This window comes from Aspergillus mulundensis (assembly GCF_003369625.1).
Source record: "Aspergillus mulundensis strain DSM 5745 chromosome Unknown scaffold_1, whole genome shotgun sequence".
Lineage (NCBI taxonomy): Eukaryota > Fungi > Ascomycota > Eurotiomycetes > Eurotiales > Aspergillaceae > Aspergillus > Aspergillus mulundensis.
Genome location: NW_020797889.1, coordinates 2,660,718 through 2,683,367, shown reverse-complemented (window position 1 = coordinate 2,683,367; position 22,650 = coordinate 2,660,718). Strand labels below are relative to the sequence as shown.

General features: G+C 52.0%; 7 protein-coding genes across 7 annotated transcripts; 5 read left to right on the top strand and 2 right to left on the bottom strand.

Moving 5' to 3' along the window:
• Positions 1-776: 776 nt before the first annotated feature.
• Positions 777-1,796, top strand: DSM5745_02381 (HVA22/TB2/DP1 family protein; the record flags this gene model as incomplete). The annotated part of the gene is made up of 2 exons (XM_026744397.1): positions 777-808; positions 866-1,796. The coding sequence occupies 2 exons, from the start codon at positions 777-779 to the stop codon at positions 1,794-1,796; spliced, it is 963 nt and encodes a 320-aa protein (XP_026607560.1).
• Positions 1,797-3,500: 1,704 nt separating this feature from the next.
• Positions 3,501-8,394, top strand: DSM5745_02380 (putative eukaryotic translation initiation factor subunit eIF-4F; the record flags this gene model as incomplete). Its single annotated transcript, XM_026744396.1, has 5 exons — positions 3,501-4,130; positions 4,289-7,624; positions 7,674-7,757; positions 7,809-8,194; positions 8,250-8,394. The coding sequence occupies 5 exons, from the start codon at positions 3,501-3,503 to the stop codon at positions 8,392-8,394; spliced, it is 4,581 nt and encodes a 1,526-aa protein (XP_026607559.1).
• A 1,517-nt stretch (positions 8,395-9,911) lies between these two features.
• Positions 9,912-11,347, bottom strand: DSM5745_02379 (universal stress protein; the record flags this gene model as incomplete). The annotated part of the gene is made up of 3 exons (XM_026744395.1): positions 9,912-10,562; positions 10,617-11,007; positions 11,067-11,347. 3 exons carry the CDS (start codon positions 11,345-11,347, stop codon positions 9,912-9,914), a joined length of 1,323 nt encoding a protein of 440 aa, XP_026607558.1.
• An 842-nt stretch (positions 11,348-12,189) lies between these two features.
• DSM5745_02378 (putative Zn(II)2Cys6 transcription factor) lies at positions 12,190-14,254 on the bottom strand (the record flags this gene model as incomplete). The annotated part of the gene is made up of 7 exons (XM_026744394.1): positions 12,190-12,553; positions 12,625-12,993; positions 13,040-13,213; positions 13,266-13,417; positions 13,487-13,705; positions 13,773-14,060; positions 14,105-14,254. The coding sequence occupies 7 exons, from the start codon at positions 14,252-14,254 to the stop codon at positions 12,190-12,192; spliced, it is 1,716 nt and encodes a 571-aa protein (XP_026607557.1).
• A 2,507-nt stretch (positions 14,255-16,761) lies between these two features.
• Positions 16,762-18,486, top strand: DSM5745_02377 (putative MFS transporter; the record flags this gene model as incomplete). The annotated part of the gene is made up of 4 exons (XM_026744393.1): positions 16,762-17,013; positions 17,070-17,493; positions 17,553-18,300; positions 18,363-18,486. The coding sequence occupies 4 exons, from the start codon at positions 16,762-16,764 to the stop codon at positions 18,484-18,486; spliced, it is 1,548 nt and encodes a 515-aa protein (XP_026607556.1).
• Positions 18,487-18,825: 339 nt separating this feature from the next.
• Positions 18,826-19,832, top strand: DSM5745_02376 (SGNH/GDSL hydrolase family protein; the record flags this gene model as incomplete). Its single annotated transcript, XM_026744392.1, has 5 exons — positions 18,826-18,949; positions 19,010-19,049; positions 19,108-19,186; positions 19,250-19,646; positions 19,699-19,832. 5 exons carry the CDS (start codon positions 18,826-18,828, stop codon positions 19,830-19,832), a joined length of 774 nt encoding a protein of 257 aa, XP_026607555.1.
• A 941-nt stretch (positions 19,833-20,773) lies between these two features.
• On the top strand, positions 20,774-22,483 carry DSM5745_02375 (uncharacterized protein; the record flags this gene model as incomplete). Its single annotated transcript, XM_026744391.1, has 1 exon — positions 20,774-22,483. One exon carries the CDS (start codon positions 20,774-20,776, stop codon positions 22,481-22,483), a length of 1,710 nt encoding a protein of 569 aa, XP_026607554.1.
• Positions 22,484-22,650: the final 167 nt, after the last annotated feature.

Sequence of the window (22,650 nt, the reverse complement as noted above, 5' to 3'; positions counted from 1 at the left end):
TGGGGAAGGCTGGGTGACAGCAGAGCAGGCCATGTATGTTGGCAGTTGGGCACGTGCAGGACAGCAAATGGGCGTCACCGTCACCGGTTGCTTGGGGTGGGACTATGCGTGAGCTGACACTATAGATCTGTAGTAGAATACCCGCTCCTAGTTGCTGATAGCGAGCATTAATTTTATAAGACAACAATTCTGAAAGCTGTATAGCAATCCTTAACCAGTCGGAGCTGTCGGTCATGACGTCAACCACGGAGCGCCAGACTACGCTACGGTAGGTATACAGAAAAAGCTGTGATATAAGGAAGTCTACCGCAAGTCGTTGGCCTGAATGACCGAAAGCAATTGGGAAAAAGTCCTCAAGTCATGCTGTTTACTGAGGCGTAGAAAGAGAGTCTCGCAATACTCCGGACCTGCAGGGCTGAGTGCTTACGGCGAGGTACCTACGCCCAGCGCCCGGATCGGTCACACTCCGCAATCACTCAGGCCCGCACGGAGGCTCCAATTTTATCTTGTCTCTTGTCTCAGCTTTCTCTTCTGCCTTCTGCTCCCATATCCACTATTCGCAGAGTTTTCTTCGCGCAGGTCGCTTCTTTCGCTATCTTATTTCCTCTCTATATCGGCGTCAATAGCATACCGTACCCCGCAGCTAGGCAGCGTTGAATAAGGTTGTCTTGCTCCGCATACTCACCAACAATTATTCTTCCTGCATCTACTCCGTACCTGAGACAATTCCCTCAATCTATCGACGCTCGGTATAGAAGAGCACGCAAGAGCCAAAGATGTTCTTTGGTATAGTTGCAGATCTACTCTCGTAAGTTCTACTGCCGAAGCCCCTATACTCCGCGGTGCTGATGAACCAACGTTTTAGCTCCATCCTTACCATCGCCCTCCCCATCTTCGCTTCCTACAAGGCCCTTCGTTCGTCGGATCCGTATCAGCTGGCACCATGGTTAATGTACTGGGTGGTTGTGTCCGCCATTCTCATGGCTGAGTCCTGGACGTATTTCATCATCGGATGGCTTCCCTTCTACAGCTGGATCCGGCTCTGCTTCTTCGCATACCTCGTTCTCCCGCAAACCCAGGGTGCCCGCATCCTATACCAAGACTATGTCGAGCCATTCCTCGCGCACCACGAACGAGAGATTGAGGAGTTCATCGGCCGTGCTCACGAGCGTGCCAAGGTGCTTGGGCTCCAGTACTTCTATCAAGCAATCGACTTCGTCAGGGAGCGCGTCCTAGGCCTTCCGCCGCAGCGACCTCCGACCCCTCCCCCAGCAGGCCCAGCCGCTTACGCCCAGTCGCTTCTGTCACGCTTCAACCTCCCCTCGGCTGTCGGTGGTAGCAACCCGGCTCCCGCCAACGACTGGTATTCAGCCATCAGCTCTGCGGTGGCGGCGGTGACATCCCCGGGAAAGAGCCATGAAGCTCGTGCAGAGGAACTGTCTGCAAGCGGATCTCTTCTTCCGCGGGAGTTCGAGTCCAAGTCCCGGGCGGAGAAGGCAAGCTTCTACTCCAAGCAGCGCGACATGCTCGACGTGCTCCGCGACGCTCTTATGAACGAGGAGCGTAATCTGGGACACGGCGAGGAGGACCCCCTTGCCTATGGCGGGGCATCGCTGAGGAAGAACCGCAGCGACAACTCGTTCGACCACATCGAGCACGAGGACACACGGGACCGGTCACCCCGCCGGAGCGGTAATTGGCCCAGAGAAGAAGAGCCGCAGACCGGGGCAGCTTCGGGTGTGGAGTTCGCAATGCGAGCCCTGGATGCGTACAACCGAGTGAGAGAAGGTCACTAGACAGACTGCTCAAGCAATTTTTACTATTTATCTCGGGTTAAGATTGAACGAAATATCTTACATGTGCTTTCTGCCTAGGATCTAGTCCGACACTAGATGCATGCATGTACGGAGTACTTCCACAAAAATAAGCTCAAGCAACATTTACTTTCGAGGCATGGAATCCGATGCCAACCGCACGTACGTCATGGTCTCCAAGTAATGCAAGACGGCCAGTAAAATGCATTCCAGCTCGTAATTTGCCTCGATATGGGTGACCATTATTACCGCCCGTGCTTTTTGCTGGATACTTTGGGTGTCGCCTCTCGCCATTCGCCCTCCTCGGATATAAGCCATCGGTCCGCTTGGGCAGGTATAGCCGTCCGCTGTTCCGGAGTGACATCAGATGTTGACCTTGCCAGCATGCCAGGTGGCTTGACAGGACACAGCCGGACTCTGGAGTTGTGCATTCTGTCGAACACGCGACAGTTCACCGATGGTCAAGTCACGCCAGATCGATTTAGATCATGTATGGCCCGGGAAAATGGTCCGAGGCGTTCTCCGTAGCTTACGCCGGGCTGAACCCCAGTGGCTGGAAGCAGTGTATCATGTATGACTCACGAACTCGCTCCTGCCGACTCATCGTACGTCCTGACTGCAACTATTCGATGACAGGCGTGGGATGTTGTGCCGCTGTCTGCTTGGTCTATGCTCGGACGAGGCTTAGTGGAAGGGTTAGGGCGGCGGGAGGGAATGAGCCTGGCCTACCTTCAAAAGTGGCACTGCAAGTCTGCACCAGCACTGACACAAAGCATGGACTCGGATTACCCACACCGTAAGCGTATATAATACGTGACGTGGGATGCTGCGTTGGAGTATATTTTGCGTATCTTACGCGTATGGTACAGTACGCTTTTGTGGCAATTGCTGTGAGGATGCATCTGGTGCTCGGATAGATGCTCGTATGCAAGATGACATTTATGGGATTTTCTTTCGAGTCTAAGCAGGCCGCGTTCGTTTCTCAAGAGACAGGGGAGAAGAGGCGAGCAGGCATTATTGAATCTTGATCCCTTCCAGAACAATACTCCGGCAGGTCTTGGCGGGCTGGGTTGCCGCCTCCACCCGATGGGCAGCTGTAGATTCTGGGAAAACAGTGAGGAAAATATGAAATCTAGGTTGTGTGGTAGAATTAGAATAAGGCCTGATACATGGCGATAATAATAATAGTTTAAGCTGAGACTGAACCAATAAAGAACTGCGGTGTTGTCCATAGTGTGTGTGTGCCTGCCACCCGTTTCGTGCGCCAAAGAGCACCACCACCGAAACGCAAAAAGAGTGTTTGTAAGAAAAAAAAAGGGAACCCGAAATCCTTTTCTCCCCCAGAAGACTTTGACCTCTTCTTTCCTCCCCCCTCTTTCCCCTCTACAGCTATCGTCGTTGACCACGACGCACAGTATACCGTTGGTGGTCTTCGTTTTCTCTCTTTCCCCTGCCGTGACATCTTTTTTGTCGCCGCCCTCGTTTTCCCTGCCTTTGTGTGTGGGAATCTTGGATGTGGGATTAATTCTCGAGCGTGTTCCTCCTCTTGCCGTAACACGCCTCTGACATCGCCTCGACCTTGTCACCAGCTCTAGCGATCTCTCTTTTGCGAGCATCGTCTTCCTCTCCTCTCTCGTCTTCCGACTCTACAAAATTCACCCTCTTCATCCCGAACCTGCCTGTCTAATGAGCTCGATCCCTCAGAAGTCCGGCCAACCTCAAGGACAGAGTACCGCAGCCCAGGCCGCCTCGCACTCTTCCACTCCTTCGCTCAGCGGGAAAGCCTCGCCAGCGCCCTCGACCTCCACCGCGGTGCCTCGTTCCTACGCAAACGCGACCAAGAAGTCCGCGACGGACTCTACCGCCGCCGCTCCCGTCACCGTGGGTGGCCCATCGCAACATGGGAAGTCGACCTCAACTTCAGTGAGCGGCAAACCCATGCAGCAACCTTCCAACCCGACCATTGTGAATGGCGCCCCGGCCTCTGGCGTGCCTCAAGGCGACCACGCGAAGAAGCCCTCGGTGACCATCACCGCAGACTACAACCCTAGCACTAGGGCGCAGGCCGGTCGCCCCAACAGCCTCCAGTTTGGCTTCGCCAACTCCCAGTCCTCCCCGAACATGGGCAATCCCGCTGCTCTGGCCAACCAGCCTCAGTCGGGTCTGGGTGTCACGCCGCAAGCGAACCCTCGTGCGACCTCACCGCAAACTTCGCCCTCGCCTATCCCTCAGCCCGCCTCAAGTGGTGGCCGCCCACCGCCATCTTCGTACGGTGCTCAGGTCAACTTTGGTAGCTTTGGGAATGCAGGTGATAATGTAAGTGTCTTTTTGTGTGTTTTACTTCAGACGGGTCCACCTGCGTTGCAATTTGTGATCTATAAATTCTGCAAGAAATTTTTAGAGATTGGGTCGCAGGGTAACCTTTTTTTTTGTAATATCTGCCTAACGTTTTTCTTTTTTTTTTTCGTATTCAGGCTCCCCTCGGTCCCGGTGCTCAGTCGACTCACTTGCGCCGCGAATCTTCTCAGTCCACGCACAGCGATATGAGTAACCACATGGGAGCCGGTCCTGGCCGTGGGGGCTACTATCACCAGGGTGGCCGTGGACGCGGACATTCGCAATCGAGCCATCAAGGCCCCGTTGCGTTCTCCCCTACTCCCGGTTTCCGTCAGCCCAGCCAGCCTCGAGGCGGCCACAACATGGGCCCTCAGTTCCACGGCGCCAACCAGGGCCGTCCTATGCCCGGATTCCCCTCTCCGCAAGCCCAACGCAGCCCGGCTTTGGCTTCCGCCCACCCCGTGACTCCCCAGATGAGCCAGGTCCCAATGACTCATGCACAGATGCCGCCTCAGCCCTACGGCGCGTATCCTCAACATATGGGACCCCAACCAGTGAGAACCCCCCACCCTAATTCTCAGAGACCTCCGCCGCGCCGTGGTCTTTACAACAAAAGAAAACCAGGGTCCCGCGGATTCCACTCCAGAAACCCAAGCTTTTCCCATCCCCAAGCCCATCATCCCTTTCCGCAACCAGCTTTGGCGTCCCCAAACCTGGCCCCAGAAAGTGGTCAATTTGAACACTATCTAACGCTGATGAAACATAATCAGGGCTACCCCTACGGCGACCCCAACTATGCCTACTACCCGAACTACCAGTACATGGCCCCTCCCTCGCCTCAACCCGGGCCTCGCATGCCTTACAACCAGTCGCCTTACATGCAGAACCAATACCCCGTTCCCCAAGCAGTGCCACAAGCAACTGGTTTGTCGCGAACCCCCTCACAGGTTTCTGACCGTCCCAGCTCTAGCTTAGGACAGAACGCACCCTCTGCAGTTCCCTCGACTCCTGGCCACACCCACACTCCTAGCCGGTCTTCTAACGCTTCCGCTGGAGGCAAGGCACCCGCCTTTGTCATTCCCCAGCCAGCCAGGAAAGCCATTACTATCCGTGACCCTGATAGCGGCAATGTGAAGACCTTCGAAAAGGCCCCAGCTTCTCCCGCTCGCGCCACACCTTCTCCCGTCAAAGCCGCCACCCCCACTCCTACCCCTCCGCCACGAACTGGTAGCAGCACTGACCATACTCGCTCCACCTCTGTCTCCGCTAAGACTGCCGCTGAGAAGAAGCAAGAGCTAAAGGACGCCGTTCTCCGTAAGATGGAGGAAGAGGCTGAGAAGAAGAAGCAGGAAGAGGAAGAAGCTGCCAAGAAGCAGGAAGAAGAGGAGGCTGCTAAGAAGAAGCAGGAAGAAGAGGAGGCTACTAAGAAGAAGCAGGAAGAAGAGGAGGCTGCTAAGAAGAAGCAGGAAGAGGAGGAGGCTGCTAAGAAGAAGCAGGAGGCGGAGGAGGAGGCTGCTAAGAAACAGGCTGCCGATGAAGAGGCCGCTCGCAAGGGTGTAGAGGACCTGAACCTCAAGGAGGAGAAGAAGGATGCTTCTGCTGAAGAACCCACGAAGCCTGCTGAACCGACTCCTGCGCCTGCTGATGAAGATGAAATTGACTACGATGCCATCGAACGTGAGATGGCTGAACTTGAGGCCAAGGAGGCTGCTGCCGAAGCCGCATACTACGCGAGGAAGCAGGCCGAGAAGGAGGAGAAGGAGCGCAAGGAGAAGGAGGAGCGCGAGGCCTACGAGGCTAACATGAAGCAGGCCGAGCGTGAGGCCGAAGCCCTCGAGGAGGCTAAGGAGAAGAAGCGTGCAGCCGGTCAGGAAACAAGCACTAAGGACGCATTCGCCTCATTGAAGAAGGGTGGATACACTGCGACGGAGGCCAGTACTCCTGCTGACAGTGGTACTAATACTCCTGTCTCGGATACCTCCATGCCTCCTCCCGCCAAACCTGCCAGCGCAGCCGGCAAGCCGAAGCCTGCGGCACTAAAGCTGGAAACCAACCAGCCTATTGAACCTTCTCAGCCCACAGCTGGTATGAAGTCGCTCAACTCCGCTCGATTTGTCGACGATCTCAGCAAGATCGCCTACCCCGAGTCGGTCGCGTCACCGAACCCTGCCCTCAACGATAGCGCGCCTGCCGACCGCAAGTTCCACTACAACAAGGAGTTCTTGTTGCAATTCCAGTCTGTCTTTAAAGAGAAGCCGTCCATCGATTGGGACCTGCGTGTTCGTGAAACCGTTGGCGACAACGACTCTTCCCGCCCTCAGTCTGCCCGCACACCGATGTCACGTAACCCGTCTCGTGGTGGTGCTGGACAAGACGGATTCCCGATGGGCGCCTTCGGTGCGCAATCCCGCCTACCCCCAGGAACCACATCCGAAATCCGTTTCGCTATGTCCAACAACCGCCCCGCTTCCATGGGCAGCGGCGCCTTCCAGTTCCCTCGTATGGGCATGGGTGCTCCATCGCTCAGCCGCAGCAACTCATCTCAACCTTTGATGTCTCCTCGTGTGGGCTCTGGCAGATCCGGCACCCGCTCGGGCAGCAAGCGCGATAAGCACCAGGCCAAGAAGGAGGAGGAGATGGCCAAGTCTATGCCTCTCACAGCTGGAAAGGAGGTTCAAGGTCTTCAGGTCTCTCAAACCGGATGGAAACCTCGCAGTATCGGCCAGACTGCTGCTGCTGCTGGTCCTACACCGGGCGGCCACATGCCTCCTGATGTTGTCCAGCGTAAGGTCAAGGCCGCGCTCAACAAGATGACGCCCGAGAACTTCCCGCGTATCTCCGGTCAGATCCTCGAGATTGTTTCTCAGTCTAAGGACGAGTCCGATGGACGTACCCTCCGACAAGTCATCCAACTTACATTCGAGAAGGCTACCGACGAAGCCCACTGGGCCTCCATCTACGCCAAGTTCTGCAAGAGCATGCTTGAGAGCATGAGCGCCGACATCAAGGATGAGAACATCCGCGATAAGAACGGCAACGTCGTTGCTGGTGGCAGTCTGTTCAGGAAGTACCTCCTCAACCGTTGTCAAGAAGAGTTCGAGCGTGGTTGGAAGGTCAACCTCCCTCCTAAGCCTGAGGGTGTCACGGAGGAGGCTGCTATGATGTCTGATGAGTACTACGCTGCCGCCGCTGCCAAGCGTCGTGGTCTTGGTCTCGTCAAGTTTATTGGTGAGCTGTTCAAGCTGGGCATGTTGACAGAGCGTATCATGCACGAGTGTGTCAAGAAGCTCGTCGACTACGAGGGTATTCCCGAAGAGGCTGAAGTTGAGAGTTTGACGAGTCTCCTGCGCACTATTGGTGCTCCTCTTGATGCTTCGGAGAAGGGTCACGCCTTTATGGATGCCTACTTCACACGCATCAACCTCATGGTCCAGACTCCTGGCTTGCCCAGTCGTCTGAGGTTCATGCTCATGGTAAGCCGCCAATTCCTATCTTGTCTTACTTTCATACTAATCATATCAGGACATCATCGATCTGCGTAATGCTCGCTGGCAGTCGAAGGACTCTGACAAGGGTCCCAAGACCATTCAGCAAATTCGTGAGGAGGTATGTTTTTCGCCGTGACCCTAGTCTCTGACATCCCACTAACTTTTCCAGGCTGCTCGTGCCCAACAAGAAGCCGAGATGGAGCGCCAGCGCCAGCAGGCCAACCGCGGACCTGGTGGACGTCCAACTATGGGTCGTGGTGACGCTCGTAGCTTCTCATCCGGCTACGGCCAGGCACCCCCGCCCGATTACGCTTCTAGCAAGGTTGGCAGTGACGATCTCCGCCGCCTTCGCACCGCCCGCAACCCCAACCAGCCCATGTCTTTTGGACCTTCTAGCATGCTCGGCTCCCGTAGCAACAGTGGACGCAAGAACCTCGGCCCTGGCGGCAACTTGGTTCGTGGCAGCGACGACAGTGGTGCCAGCAGCCGGACTGGGACACCCCCTGCCGGTAAGAAGGAAGACAAGGAAGCTGCTTCCTCCATGAACGCATTCAGGTATGATTATGACAATCATTCAATCATCTGTCTCGCCTACTAACTCCTTTTCTAGTGCTCTGGCCCAATTGCAAGACCAGGACAACATGGCCACCTCTCCCCCATCAAACCCTACCTCCCCCATGCTGACAAAATCACAACCCGCTGTTGAGCGCCGACCCTCGGCAACCCCGTCCAAGGACGGCGAGGAAGCATCATAGATCGTTTGTTCTTTGGCAATGATAATGAAAATGATTCCGTTCTTCTTCTGTTCTGGAAAGAGTTCTATTCTACTTTTTTCTCTTCTCATCCATTCCATCAATCATCTTTTTTGACACACCTAGCCATCCTTCCATCCATCATCGTCGTCATGTGAACTTATCAACCTACCTATCTAATCCTTCTTCGCTCGCCACGATCGTGTTACGTATCCGACGCTGCAGAAGAAAAAAACTTAAAAGTCGGGTCCCGGTCGTCGCTCACTTTCCTTCGTTGTTCGCTCGGCATGGTTTTATCATCATAGAAAGAGGGGTCATGTTTGTCTGTTCTTGTTCGTCTTACATTTCGATTGTACAATTTTTCTTGCACTGCGTTTTTTTGTTCCTGTTCTTGTTCTGTTCTTATGAAGAGATGGAGAGAGATCAAAAAGCGAAGCATGGCGAGATGAAAAAGAGCGCCCTGTCTGGTTCTGTCTTGTGTCTTCCTTCTATAGTCCCTAGTGAGATAGGTAGGTAGGTTCCAAGGCTATTTATTCAACTCGGTTTCTACTTCAGATTCGGATTTCTCTTTTGGTATTTTGGCAAAGTCCATGCATGGCATGACCATGGAATGGACGGACAGTCGGGCTTTCAGGAACCGATGTGTTTGCGTCTCTGTTTCGTTACTGTCTATCTATGTATGGTCTCAATTTAATAACCGATGGTTTTGGCGGTTACTTCTCCCCTCCAGTCCAGTGTCTACCATGTCGCGCCGTGCCTATTGAACGAATACCAAAGGGCAAGGGTTTTTCTCTATCCCCGAGGCCATGATCGAAATGTCCTGAGAACTGCGAGGAATCCAGAATCCAAGTTGCCAGTTTTGAAAATTGCATCCATCCATCAATTAATTCCACGAGCTAAAGAACAATAGCTGGTTGGGTACGTGTGCTGGCGGCGTTGAATTTGCTTCTGGCCCTTATGTCTTGTTTTGAATCTAGACGCAATGCAATCTCTCTACTTGAAAAAAGGTTACTTGGGTTCTGATTCTTATGACTTTTGTTCTTCGATGCGGTTCGTAGTCTGCTGAGGGGACCTCGCATACGGACTGGACAGCTGCCTCTATTTTCTCGTTGTTGGTTCCGTGGGGATATCATTAGACCATTATGCGTAGTGCCGAGTTACAGAAACCATGGGCCTGGTATGGTGCCTACATTGATCAAGATCGAGATTGCAGTGGACTACTAGTTGTGAAACGGGGAGGGCAGAGAGAGGAGAGAAGAGAAGAGTTGTATTTCTGCGAATGCCTAGAAATGCAAAGAGAAACTGAAAAGCCCACGCTCGCTTTAGGTGTATACCTGTATGTGTGTAGTGTATCTTATGCTATGATGTGTCGAATGCATCCATATTCCATAGACGCCTCGATTCTGCAATAACGGCCGTGATCTGTATCGGTAGTTGAGACAAATAGAAATGCTCGAATAGTTCTGAGATGAAATAAAGGGAATTCGTATGCAATGCATGCATGCATCACGTGTTCGCAATTACAGCGAACGACGCTTGGCCTTGGTGTCGTCAGGGATATCGTCTGTCACAATCACTGGGATGTTCACTTCTGGACTTCTTGCTTCTGGCGTGGGATCACCCGACCCATCTACCGGCGACGGGATATCACCAGCGGGGGACAATAAATCGTTAGGCGATGTACCGACGTTTCCATTGGCATTTGCGTTGTCGGCAAGAGAGAGATCTGATGCTAAAGATTTGTTGATAGCTTCCAGTGAATCGGCCATGGGAGTCAGAGGTCCATCATGGCTGACGCTGCTGCGCTCGGAAGTAGAAAGTGAAGATCGCGAGGTGGTATAGGTCTGGGGGAGACCGAGAGCAGCTGCTACAGCGGCCTCTTCGTCTGGCAATTTCGAAACGCTGCTATTTCGGCTTGATGGTGCAGAGAAGATGTGGCTTCCCCGTTGTTCGCTCAATTCTAAAATATGATTGTAGCTGCGCCTGGTGGGATCTGCAAGACGTTTCTTCTTCTTTTTCTCCCTCTTTGTCGGAGGACGCGCCACGATGACAGGGATTGGTGAAGTCTGCAAACACCACTTCGAGACAGAACCGGGAAGGAGGGCCTGGACTCCATTCAGATTTTTGCCCCTGGTGCCAACCACTAGGACGGCAGGTTCGTAGATTTTGATCTATGGTATGTTAACATAAGCAGCCTCAAGAGTGAGGACAGGTTATGAACGTACCATGCGCTGTATGATATCATGAACCTTGCCGACGGCCAACTCCAAGACCAGACTGATCGCCTTTTCATTCTGGCTATTTTTCTGGATGACCTGCTCGAACAGCCTCTCGGCCTCCTGGCGGTACTTTCCAGCCTCAACCGCAGCATCACTCGCAATGCTAGAGTCTTTTTCGACTACCCGCAGGCAGACGATTTCATCGCCATCGTCCACCAGTTCATCAATGAGCCATTCAAGGGCAAAGTCCGAGTAATCGTTTAGATCGGTGCCGCAGAGGAATGTACGGCTGCGACGGCTGAGCTGGTAGCCTTTGTGTTTGTAGTTAAGGGTGAGGGAGAAGTCCGGGGTATCCGGGTTATCAAAGTTATCGAAGGAAACACCTCGTTCGTAGGTCCTAACAAAGCAGTCGATTAGCAAAGTAGCACGTCAGTAACGGAGGCGTCAGTAACTCACTGAGGTGGTGGAGGTGAGTGGCCTCGTCCCGGAACCTTCAGATCCCTTTCATGTACATCAGGCTGCGAGTTCTTCCGGCCGGTCGTGCTACTAGAGCGTGAAGGGGGCTGTGACTCGGACAATCCGATGTTGAACTGGATTGATCTCCTCTGAGAATTGTCGGCCATGCTTGTGCTACCGGAGCGAGAGGATTCCGACATGCTGTTGGTCCGCTCGCGGGTTGGGACTAAGGACCCGTCTTCGGAGTCGGGCGACGGATATGGGGATATGGAGGAGGCCATGGTGTATGTTGCTGTCTCGGGTGATCAGGCAGGGGGGGGCGTAAGGTAACTGTGGTCGAAATATGCCGGTGTTGAAGTTCAGAAACTTAATCAATCACACGATTTGAACACAGATTGGCGGCTCAACCGCCATGAAGCTTCTGGAGTTCTTCTGCCGGTCGTACGATGCAGGAGCTGCAGATCATGGTTTGCGATAACGCATGAGTCGGACAGGAGCTCCGGGTAGATGCAGTGTCTTGCCCAGGGAGCTGGCGGCGGAAAAAAGAAAATAAAAAGGAAGTTCTAAGCGCAGGGATTGAGAGAAAAGGTAACAACATTCATCATTGGCGTGGAATGCCAGATGCAGGGCTATTATCGTCACGACTGCCGAGTCGCATGAGGAGACGATCAAGGGGAAGAGAGGGGCAAAACGCATTCGGAAGGCGGTACAGTAGCACTGTGCACGGAGTCTGGTGATGCTGATGTAAGAGTGCGTACCTCAGCATAATTATAGTTTTGGCATCATTATACTTCTTCGGCGGGACCAATGAACGACGTGGGATCATTTGTCCGTCAACATACTGGACCCACTGCATCCAGACAGCACCGTGAGGAACTATAAAGACATGGTTCATTGAGAAAAATCGGCATGAACATTAGTTTGAGGGTATGACGACTTCTGCTTGTCATAACTCTCAATGTCTATGTTGACTCTCGGACCCTTCTAGATAGAGGCAAATGTCCACGAAGAACACCGTATACGACCCATTCACCGACACTAGCAATAGACAAGACTCGAGAATCAGGCTCTATGGTTCGCCTGACCAACCAACAAGCTCCTTGCTTAACTCCAGCTCAGAGTGCTAGTTCATGCAAAGGATCTCGCCGGGGAGATCCGTTTGCAGCTGCCTAGCCTGCTCTAGAATAAGCTGCAACACCTCCTTTGCTATTGGAAACCGTATTGACAGCGTATGAAGAGCAGTATAGGAGCTTATGAAATGCCCTCTACTTTCCGAGTTGTCTAAGTCGGCAAGCAGGATGGACAATGCAATATTTGCGTAGCGTATATAGATGAAGGGCATGTATATCACAGACCAACGTGAAACAAAAATCTCGAGGAGGGAGCAGATGGTACGAGCGGAGGATAACCGCATGGCCTGGACCTTGTTTATGGGAGAAAGGCCGTCACTGAGGATCTTGATGCCATCATATATATTAATGACGGCACTATGGTAACTTAAGCTGGTAGGGCGGCAGTCTTAGTATAGTAAGAACAAGGGATGTGAGTATTTACTCACTGCATGTTGAGAACTGCCGGGATCGGCGTAATATCCACTAAGCTGGCCTGCGTCAGACATTCAGGAAGCTCGAGTGCCCATTGTTTTAATCGTTCGTGGAAGACGTCCGCCATCTCCTCTTTGGTGGAGCAAAGCTGCTCTATGCTCTGAAAAGGATTGTTCGAAATTTCCCATAATACCAGTTGAAGCTTGAACAGCTCAGCGCTGACGCAGTTCGAATGTGCTGGCACAGGTACCGGCATTATCTCTGATCCATCATCAACAGTATATGGCCACCACACATCTTTTGGGTTATGGTCTGGTGGAAGCAGGTTATATGTAGTAGGCTTCGGCATGTTCGACTGTTTATGAAGACTAGGGTACGCGATACTATAGGCCAGTCAGATGGTATCGGGGGGTCAATAGATGCACTTACGACAGAGCACTAAATGATCCAGTTATTGCAGTATCAAAAGCATAAAGTAGCTCAATGGCATTTTTGTCAGACTCCAGTGAGATGGCATTCCTTCGAGTCATGAGCTGCCGAGCACAGTCCGCAACATCGACCAAGTACTGCCATCCGAGCATGTGCTTGCCCATGATCCACGTGCTAGCAACCCAATTTAGCATGCCGTTCAGAAGTAGAAGGTGGACGTTGTCACCTCAAGTATAGTTCACAGCGGCCTTGAAAGCTTGTGAGAGAAAGCTTGTCCTCCTCCTGGTCAAGTAGCCGTTTTGCTTCGTCATGAAAATCTTGTTTCCCCGGTAAGGCAACGTCGAGCGCATAACTTGTTTCCGATATGTCGCAGTAGCACTAGTAGAGTCAGACTGGTAAATAACCATCGCGTTGGATGCTTTCCCATTCAGCAGGGGCAACACTTACGCAAGCAACCGCCAGGACCGCATTGACAAGAAAGGGAGAGCAGAACTGCGAGTCTTTGTTCCCACTCTGCATGTCTCTGATAAACAGATCGCGATCAATCCACTTTTGTACAGGAGAGTTCCAAGAGAAGTAGAGGGATATGAGATGGGAGATATAATTGCTATCATCCGTCACTGAAGTCCATGGCCAAGCCGGTACACGATAAAGAGGATTGAATCTCTACTAAAAACTAAGCACAAGGTCATAGTTTGTATGACTCGAACGGCAGGGATGAGATGGGTATTACCTGCTTGGGCACATGCTCACTATCGGCGGGTGACGAACTTTGTGACAGATAATGCCGAATGTCATCTAGTGAAGCGTCACTCCGAATGTAGCTCAGGACTCTACTAGCCTCTTCCTGGCTACCATCGCGAATGCTGTCCACCAACCTCACTAGTAGCGTGCGGTCTTGCTCCAAGGCATCTAATCTGCGCTCAAGGACGCCGCGACGACGACGGTCACTTTCTTCATCGAGGATACATTCTGTGTTTAGGCGACGGCAACGCTCGCAGGGCGGAGGAAGACCAACGCACTATGAAAAAAGTCAATAAAAGGAATCACGGCAAAGAAACGAACCAGAAGTCGGGTTGCCTTTGATTTGCGTTTCCGGCACTCCGTGCAAGCCAACGAAGCCTTCTTGACCCGAGGCCGGATGGTATTCCCCACTGGAGAAGCGACAGCAGACGGCACAGGCAGGAGAGGTCTTTCAAATGGCCGAGACGACATATCGTGATGTCTGCGAGCCGGCTAGGTGGGCATGGCTCCGTGGAGGATGGGTATAGGCGGGTAGTGTGATAAGTTGCGACAATTGGAGTCGGGGGTACCTGAGTTCTTCCAGAGGAAGAAAGACACTGGGCACACCACACAGATATTCGAGCTCCAGCAGTGGTTACCTAAGCTGCCACTAGCTGATGTGCTCGTGGATTGGGCGGACGACCCGTGACGTGACGGGGGTGGACTGGGGCCAGCATACGGATCCGCCACTCACAGCACCAGGAAGCTTTGTCCTGGGATGGTTTGGAGTTTAAGCTGCACCCTCGCGACTCGCCAAGCAATTTTCCCAGGGAAAGCTCTCCCTGCCGGCAGATTGAAGAAGCAACAACCCCACCAGCGCCCAACGCTCGAGTCTGGATCAGGCTACCGGGTGTCCGAGAAAGGTACGTACCGGCCGGGTGTCACTACCGGTGGCTTGCCCCTTGCCTAGAGCTTCTACGTTTATCTGCTGCGAATAATAGCACGCACGTCCAGGGTACCCTGTTTTGAGAAGAATGGATACGACGATGGTCACCGTATGACACCTGCGGACTCGACTGTCTAGCACTTTGGACTCTCTGGAGCGAGGCCGGATCTAAAATCCTCTAGTGTCAATTCGAGATTTTACCCCTTTCCATTTCTGTGGCATTCTTAAGGAGATATGCATACGAGGTCTCGGACAAAGAACTGGTTCGGCAGATAAGGGAGACCAGCAATGTCACAGTCACCTTGTGTTACAAAGCCCTGGAACAAGAAGCGCACTTTTCATCTCGAATAAAGGTCTTTACTTAGTCTCTTGGGCAAGGTAGTCCTTGAGGATGGCCCTCAAGTCCCCTAACTTCCCTTGCATTGACTAAGATGCTGGAACCACAGCCTGAGGTCCGGTTATATTACCCAGCGGCCAAGTAAGCCATGTCAGCAAGGTGGATCAGGCATAATGAAGTCTTCACCGCAGTGACCGCAGACACATCAATCCAGTACCCTTGCAGCTCTGAATCATCAGGTAGGATACCTGTCGCACTTATGTAAGCCTAGATAGCACAGCATAAGCGGACGTTGCTCTAGCCCTAAGTTTTTAAGGGCCCAGCCATCATGGAAAGATCAAGGATAACAAAAAGCAAGCAACGCAGATAAATTATGGGGAATTATCAAAAGCAAGCTGATTTTGTTGTGGATTTACTAAAGAACCTGGCCAGAATACGTAGGGCATCCGACTATCTGTTTGATACGATCACGATGCAGGCACTCAATGAAGTGCTTGATTGGCAGTTCCTTGTTTCTCAAAGTCTTCTATGGATACTAAATCTAAATAGTCTCTCTGGCAGAGGTATATTGTTCCTAACAGAGTCGTACGTTTCTAGGCTTATATATAAACTGGGTCTCCCCATATCCATACTAGTCCCCAACCCAATAGGCAAAAATAAAGAAGCATCATCTTTTTTTTCTGGGAATGGACTTCTTCGGCCTATTAGGGAGTTTTATGGCCATAGCTTGAAGGTTGAACTTGATATGTTGAAGAATTAAAGTACATGAAGCCGCCCAGATGGCATGTTACCTAATAAGGTATACTTTCTCTTTCCCTCCATGGTCCACGCCTTGCAGAGATGAGGACCTTAGAATCTCACCCAGTTCTGCGCTTTTGCAGTTGGTCCATTGGTGCTGCCAGACCCCAGGAATGCCCATCTCTACTTTGCCGTCAGTCTTCTATCAGCCGGCATCATGGCCTAGCCATAACCGATCAATATCTTTTTAGTCCTGGGCCACCGGGTTGTTAGTACTTACTTCTATTCATAAGTTACAGGTTGACACCAACAAAGTCCTTCCTAGTGTCAGCACCTTTTACCAACACCGGGTGGGGAGGATGACTGGTCTGGTCCCAGGCTGGGTCTGAGTCTAATCATGAATGGAGCTAAGTTGAGTGAACAGGCAAGACAAATTGTATGTCGAGCTTCAAAGTGCATAATGCCGAGATTTTCCAAGCTTCTAAGAGGTTTGTGGCCGCGGGTTCCAAGTAAAGCTTAGCAAAGAAAGCCATCTTAACTCCGCACTTCACCCTCCCACAACCCCGATGCTCTCCACACTTCAAATACCAGGTCTGCTACTAGACGACTAGCCTGACAGACTAATCATTTCTTTGCTTATACTGGATAGTCTCCTGCCAGATGAATTCATAATCCTGTGGGGATGCCGGCCCTTCCCCACGACTCCCCACGATTTCTTTACGCCTGTTATCTTACGCCCCTATTCCCACATCTCCCCAACCGTTTGTGTCAAGACTATATTGCGCTGCAGAAGGGATTGCGCAAGCTCGTGTGTTTGTCAGCCCGAGGTTCGCCACAGATCCTGGGGATGCTATATCTATGGCACCCCTCTCTCCAGTTCATCCGGGGGTGGACCTGCCATTACCCCAGATCACCCTTTCCTGATCTTCATCTCCATATTATTTTCTCTGCCGTTCATTGTAACTTGGTCATAGCAACATGGCATCTGAAGTTACCGAAGTCCCGTCCCAGCCTATTCCTATTAAGATCAATGCACCGGGCGAGGAAAAGGACGGCAGCGAGTTTGTCGAGGAAGCAGGAGAAAAGGACGGCGCTTCTGCATCCGAATCAGCCGCTTCTCATCTATCAGAGGCACATCGCGAGTATCTCCTCCAGCGCCATGGAACTCTAGACTTGGACCCTCTTCCAAGTGCATCCCACGCAGACCCTTACAACTGGCCTCGCTGGAAGGTACGATGTTGCAGTCCAGAGTAGCGGTTCATCACTGACGTGAGTCCGTGTTTTAGAAAGTGACAAACCTTATTCTCGTCGCCTTCCACGCATGCATGTCCACCTTCACGGCTTCTATAATCCCAGCATACGAAGATATCTCCGTCGACCTCGGAGTTAGCATACAGAGAGCCAGTTACCTGACTTCGCTGCAGATCGCTGTCTTGGGTGGAGCACCTTTATTCTGGAAGCCTCTATCCAATCGATACGGCCGTCGTCCTATATTCCTGTTATCAACTATTCTGAGTCTCGTTTGCAACATTGGTTGCGCGAAAAGCCCAGACTATGCCTCGATGGCAGCCTGCAGAGCCCTAACTGCGTTCTTCATCTCACCTGCTGCGGCTATTGGCAGTGCAGTTGTAACAGAAACTTTCTTCCGAAAGGAGCGTGGCCGATATATGGGCATCTGGACGTTGATGGTTACCCTAGGTGTTCCAGTCGGTTAGTCTCATTTCCGGAAACTACTTTATACTGCGGCCTGCTGATATATATCTGTCCAGGGCCCTTGATTTTCGGATTCGTCGCAAATCGTGCCGGGTATCGCTGGATATTCTGGGTCTTAGCAATAATCAACGGGGTGCAGTTTATCTTGTATGTGTTTTTTGGCGCCGAGACCCGCTATATCACCAGCAACGAGGAGAAAGGTTCTTCGTCCAACTTCTTCAGACGATATCTCTCCTTCCGCCGCATAGATCCAACGCCCCTGAGGTTAAGCGAGTTCTACCATCCCCTGACGCTAGTCGTCCAACCAACAGTTTTCATACCTGCTTTCGCATACGCCATGGTCTTCCTATTCGGAAGCGTCCTGATCACCGTTGAAGTCCCCCAACTCCTGCAGGAGAAATTCGGCCTCAACGCAGAACAGGTTGGGCTCCAATTCCTGGGCGTCATAATTGGCACCATTCTCGGCGAGCAAATCGGCGGTTCCATGTCTGATCTCTGGATGAACCGCCGCACCCGCAAACTCCGAGCTAGACCAGACCCAGAGTTTCGTCTCTGGCTCAGCTATCCCGGCGTTCTTCTAACAATTGTCGGGGTGATAGTATTCTTGGTGTGCACGCAGCAGGCACCTGAAGGTCATTGGCAGGTTTCGCCAATAGTTGGCACGGCGATAGCAGCTTTCGGGAACCAGCTGGTGACCACGGTGCTGGTCACGTACGCTGTGGACTCTTATCCCCAGGACTCTGGTAGTGTCGGGGTCTTCGTTACGTTTGTGAGACAAATATGGGGTTTCATTGGGCCGTTCTGGTATGCCTCCTGGTTCTTTATCTGCTGCTTGCATAAAGCGTATCTAACTAGCCGCGACATAGGTTCCCTGACATGTTTAGCAACGTCGGTGTTGCTGCGAGCTCGGGTGTTGCAGGTGGTCTTATGTTCGTTTTCAGCTTCCTCTTGATAATTCCGGTTCATGTTGCCGGATCGAAGTGGCGTTAGTACTCCGTCAGTGAAGGGATATATATCTCGGACATGTCTGCAATAACTATCGGAAGGACGACATTGTATACTCGATTTGACCTTCGTTCTCTATATGAGGATTCGAATAAGTAATTGATGCAATATAGTATCTATATGAGGCTGGCTAGCAAATAATGATAAGATATCGGAGTGTTGGTTGCGAGATCACCGAAGCTTTGTGTTGATTGCGGGGCCAACGGTTTGTAGTTTATCCACCTATGGGCCGGACTATATAAAGCAACGTCTGCCCCAGATAAGAGCAACATCCAAAATCCTATACCCAGCCGCTTTGGTACTTTGAATCTAGAAACACACGCCATGTCTTCTGCCGAGGACTCGTTGTACAAGCCCTACGATCAGTTTGTTCTCTTCGGAGACTCGATCACCCAGATGTCTTCTAGCCAAGACCAGGGATTTGGATTCCAGCCTGCGCTACAGGATGGTTAGTGCTATCTATTCTCATTTGCTTGTGTGGTACACCATCTCTAATATCTTCTCAAAGCCTACTCGAGAGCGCTAGATGTAATAAACCGCGGATTCGGGTGCGCCTATTCCTCGATGAGGTACCACCATGGTTTGTTTCACTAACCAAGTCCGCAGTGGGTATACGACTGCACATGCAGTCAAGGTGTTTCCGAAGTTCTTCCCGACTCCAGAAATAGCAACTGTCCGGTTCCTGGTGAGCTCAGATACCTGCCGAAGACTTCCCCAGCCAAGTGCAGGTGGCTAATACCTACTGTAGACAATCTGGTTCGGGGCCAACGACGCATCGCTCCTCGAATCCAACAACAATCAGCACGTCCCTTTGGACGTTTACAAGAAGAATCTCGCGGCAATTGTCCAACACCCCGCAACGGTTGCCCAGCAGCCGCGCATTCTAATCATTACTCCAACTCCGATTAATGAGTACCAACTTCAAAGCTTTGACGAGGGCAAGGGTAATGTCCACCCTACGCGGACGAACAGTCGCACGCGCGAGTACGCGCAAGCCGCGCGTGAGGTCGCCGAGTCTCTGAATGTCCCGGTTGTTGATCTTTGGACGGCGTTTATGACGGCCGTAGGTTGGAAGGAAGGGGATCCGCTTATCGGGTCGAGAGAGGTGTCGAATGACAAGAAGTTCGCGAGCTTATTCACGGATGGTGTGTGTTCCCTTTCCTGTATGGTGATACTATTACTAATTTGCCAATCAAGGGCTGCATCTCACGGCAGAGGGCTATCGGATTGTATACGACAAGGTTGTGGAGGCGATTGAGACGACTTGGCCGGACCAGGCACCGGGGAAGCTTCCCTACGTGTTCCCAGCATGGATGGAAGCCCCGAAATGATGTATAATCGCGGTTACTCCGTATTTAGCCGGATATGAATGTATATTTTAGACATGTTGAAAACATCAAATACTCGAGTTAAAGATAGATCCAAAAGCGGTCTAGAATTGAATTGAAGCCGCCAAGGCTGTGATGTAGTGTCGTTGATGTTACGATCCCCTCACGATTTCTCCGTCCAACATCCACCTCCGTGGCCTCTTGTGCTTCTATCTTGCCAGACCATTGGTCTTGTCTATCTGCTCCCAAAGCCTTTCATCTTAATATATCCTGCTGGCACCTGCCCATTCTCGAGTTCGAATCAAATCCCCGCCGACGAATTCGCTCCTGCCTCCTCCCTTCGAAACCCGTCGGAAGAGAAACATCCTCTGCAGCCCGTGCTCAGTCTCAGTGTTACGAAATAATCCGGAGCCCCGACCTGAGTCCAACAATCGATCGTTGTATTTGAACACTGCCCCGGACGCGCTGTCCTCGAACCGAACGCCTGTACTTCGTATACCCACGCCAAACCTACTTCTCGTCTCCAAAATCGACGCCTTCGCAACTTCCATCTATATCGCCGTGTCCCGAACCCTCGCCGCATCTTTAAATATACCGCTCGTTTACATCTCGCTTCTACAACAAATCAATTCCACGACTTGAAATAGGTTACCAATTTGTGAAACCACTACATACTTGTTCAGTGCATTTCGGGCGGACGGCCGGAGGGCCGTCTCAGTTTACGAGGGTGGAGGAGTTTCGAGTGATAACGTGGCCTCGCTAGACGGCATAGAGTGAGTTATCGTGGGCAACGATATTGATTCTGTCTGGGGTTCTTGCTTGATGTGTATGTTTGTTGGTTCGGCATTTGAGATACCCGCGAGCCACTCTTTGCTTAACGTCTTCGAGTGATTCCCCTCCAGCAAGGCTGCGTGTGCTGCTTGGTCTTTACGCTGCAGCCGGCAATGGATGCTCAGTATCCCTTTGCCTCACGCGACGATATTTGGCGCGTTTTTGAAGAGTTGAAAGACCTCCACGCCACGCAGATCGAGCAGGCGGAACGCATTGCAAGGCTTGAACGCCGGAGGGACGAGGATGCAAGGTTGAAAAGTGTCTGGGGCCCCCTTTCACCTTTCCCGAGCTCCGTTGGCGGCGCTGTACCGACAGGTATGGGAATTGCGTTTGCTGCCGTTTGTCACGATGAACTTGTTATTAATGCGTCTTGTGTCTTCACAGAACCCGCGTTCCAACCTACCGTCGATACTTTCAAGGGATTCGACCAAGGACAACATCAGAGTATGGGTGCCATGGCCCTAGATACTGAAGACGAGCCGAGGAGGGGGACGTCGAGAGCGAATAGTGTTCGGTTTGATGAGAGTGCCATACACGGGTATTACGGACAAGCCAATCGGTCTAGCAGTGAGCTTCCAATAAGAACTGGAAGTGGGATGGGAAGCCTTCCTTTAACCGAACGATCTCTATCCCATCGGTCAGACGGGAGACAAAGCTCATCGGGATATTCCCACCACTCAGCTCGGACTAATAGCCTTGGGTTAGAGACAACCAGCAGGTTAATGGGTTCGATGATGAGTGACTCGCCTATTGTTCCTCCGCCAGGTCTATTCCTCCTTGGGCCTGTGCCGGCGATAATACGGTGCTGGCTGACCACAAATTTCTCCAACGAATCACTTCTTTACGCGGCGGTTTGCAGTGGATCGTATAGATCTTGGCTGGGCTATTCTATGGTTCAAAAGCTAGGCCTAGAAGACCAGCTGGTACAAGAAGTGGACTCGCAATACATCAAGCTTCCAATGTACCTCCCTGAAGCTAGTGTGCATCAGGCTTCATCGCGCCCTAGTAGCCCTGAACCTCAAGTTCCCACCTTGACCATTCGCTTCCTTGTTCACCATGTTGGTACGGGCGACAACTCGGTCCAGATCATTCTTGGAAGCGATATTCTTCGTGCCCACAATGCTGACATCATGTTCTCGCAAGATAAGATTATTATGGTGGATGACGGTAGGAATAAGGTCTCTATCCCTCTGGTGCGGCCCGAAAATGATTCTGTTTTCAAGAATCTACACACGGCATCCAGAGTCGTGAACTCACCAGGAAATATTTCTCGAACGTCGCTTGACTTGAAGAGTGAACGTGTCGAGATAGATGGTCCATCCGCCGTCGGTGTAATTGGGAAGCTCTCTCGCCTTGGCCAAGATCCTCCACCGGCGCCTTCTTCAGGTCGAGATTTTGCCGCCGAGTTCGCAACTAATCGCACCACACGGCCCACGGATGAACTAGGGATCGGCAAGGACGACGGCCAGCAGGCTCCGGTCAAGGCTGCCGTACCAGTCGACACGCAAGGAGGAAACGTCGCGAAGGCAGAGCCCACTGGTGTATGGGGCTCATGGAAGCGCGACACAAAGTCCGATTTGAACACTCCTGGAGCGGGCAAATCTTCTCGACCACGTACGATGAAGGTGCTTCGACCGTCCAAAACCATGCATCGAAGTGTTTCGGGTACTGGACCGCCCGGTGGCTCAGGCAATGAGTCCACGGGGCCCTCATCATCACAGCCTGCCTCAACAATGACGTCGCCTGAAAGTCGATCGGGGAAGCCTCTCGCCCCCAATCCGATTGGAAGTGCCTCGGCCTTCCCGTGGCTTAATTCGTCCTGATTTTTGGGTTGGGTATGCCCTGAATGGAATATATCAGGGTATATCCATCAAATAGTGACGACATAGCCTGAACAACGACTTTATTGATCAGCGACAGCCAGCCAAGCAAATTTTTGGGATGAAGACGCTCTCCTTCATAAGTATCAGATTATGTTGTCATACACCGT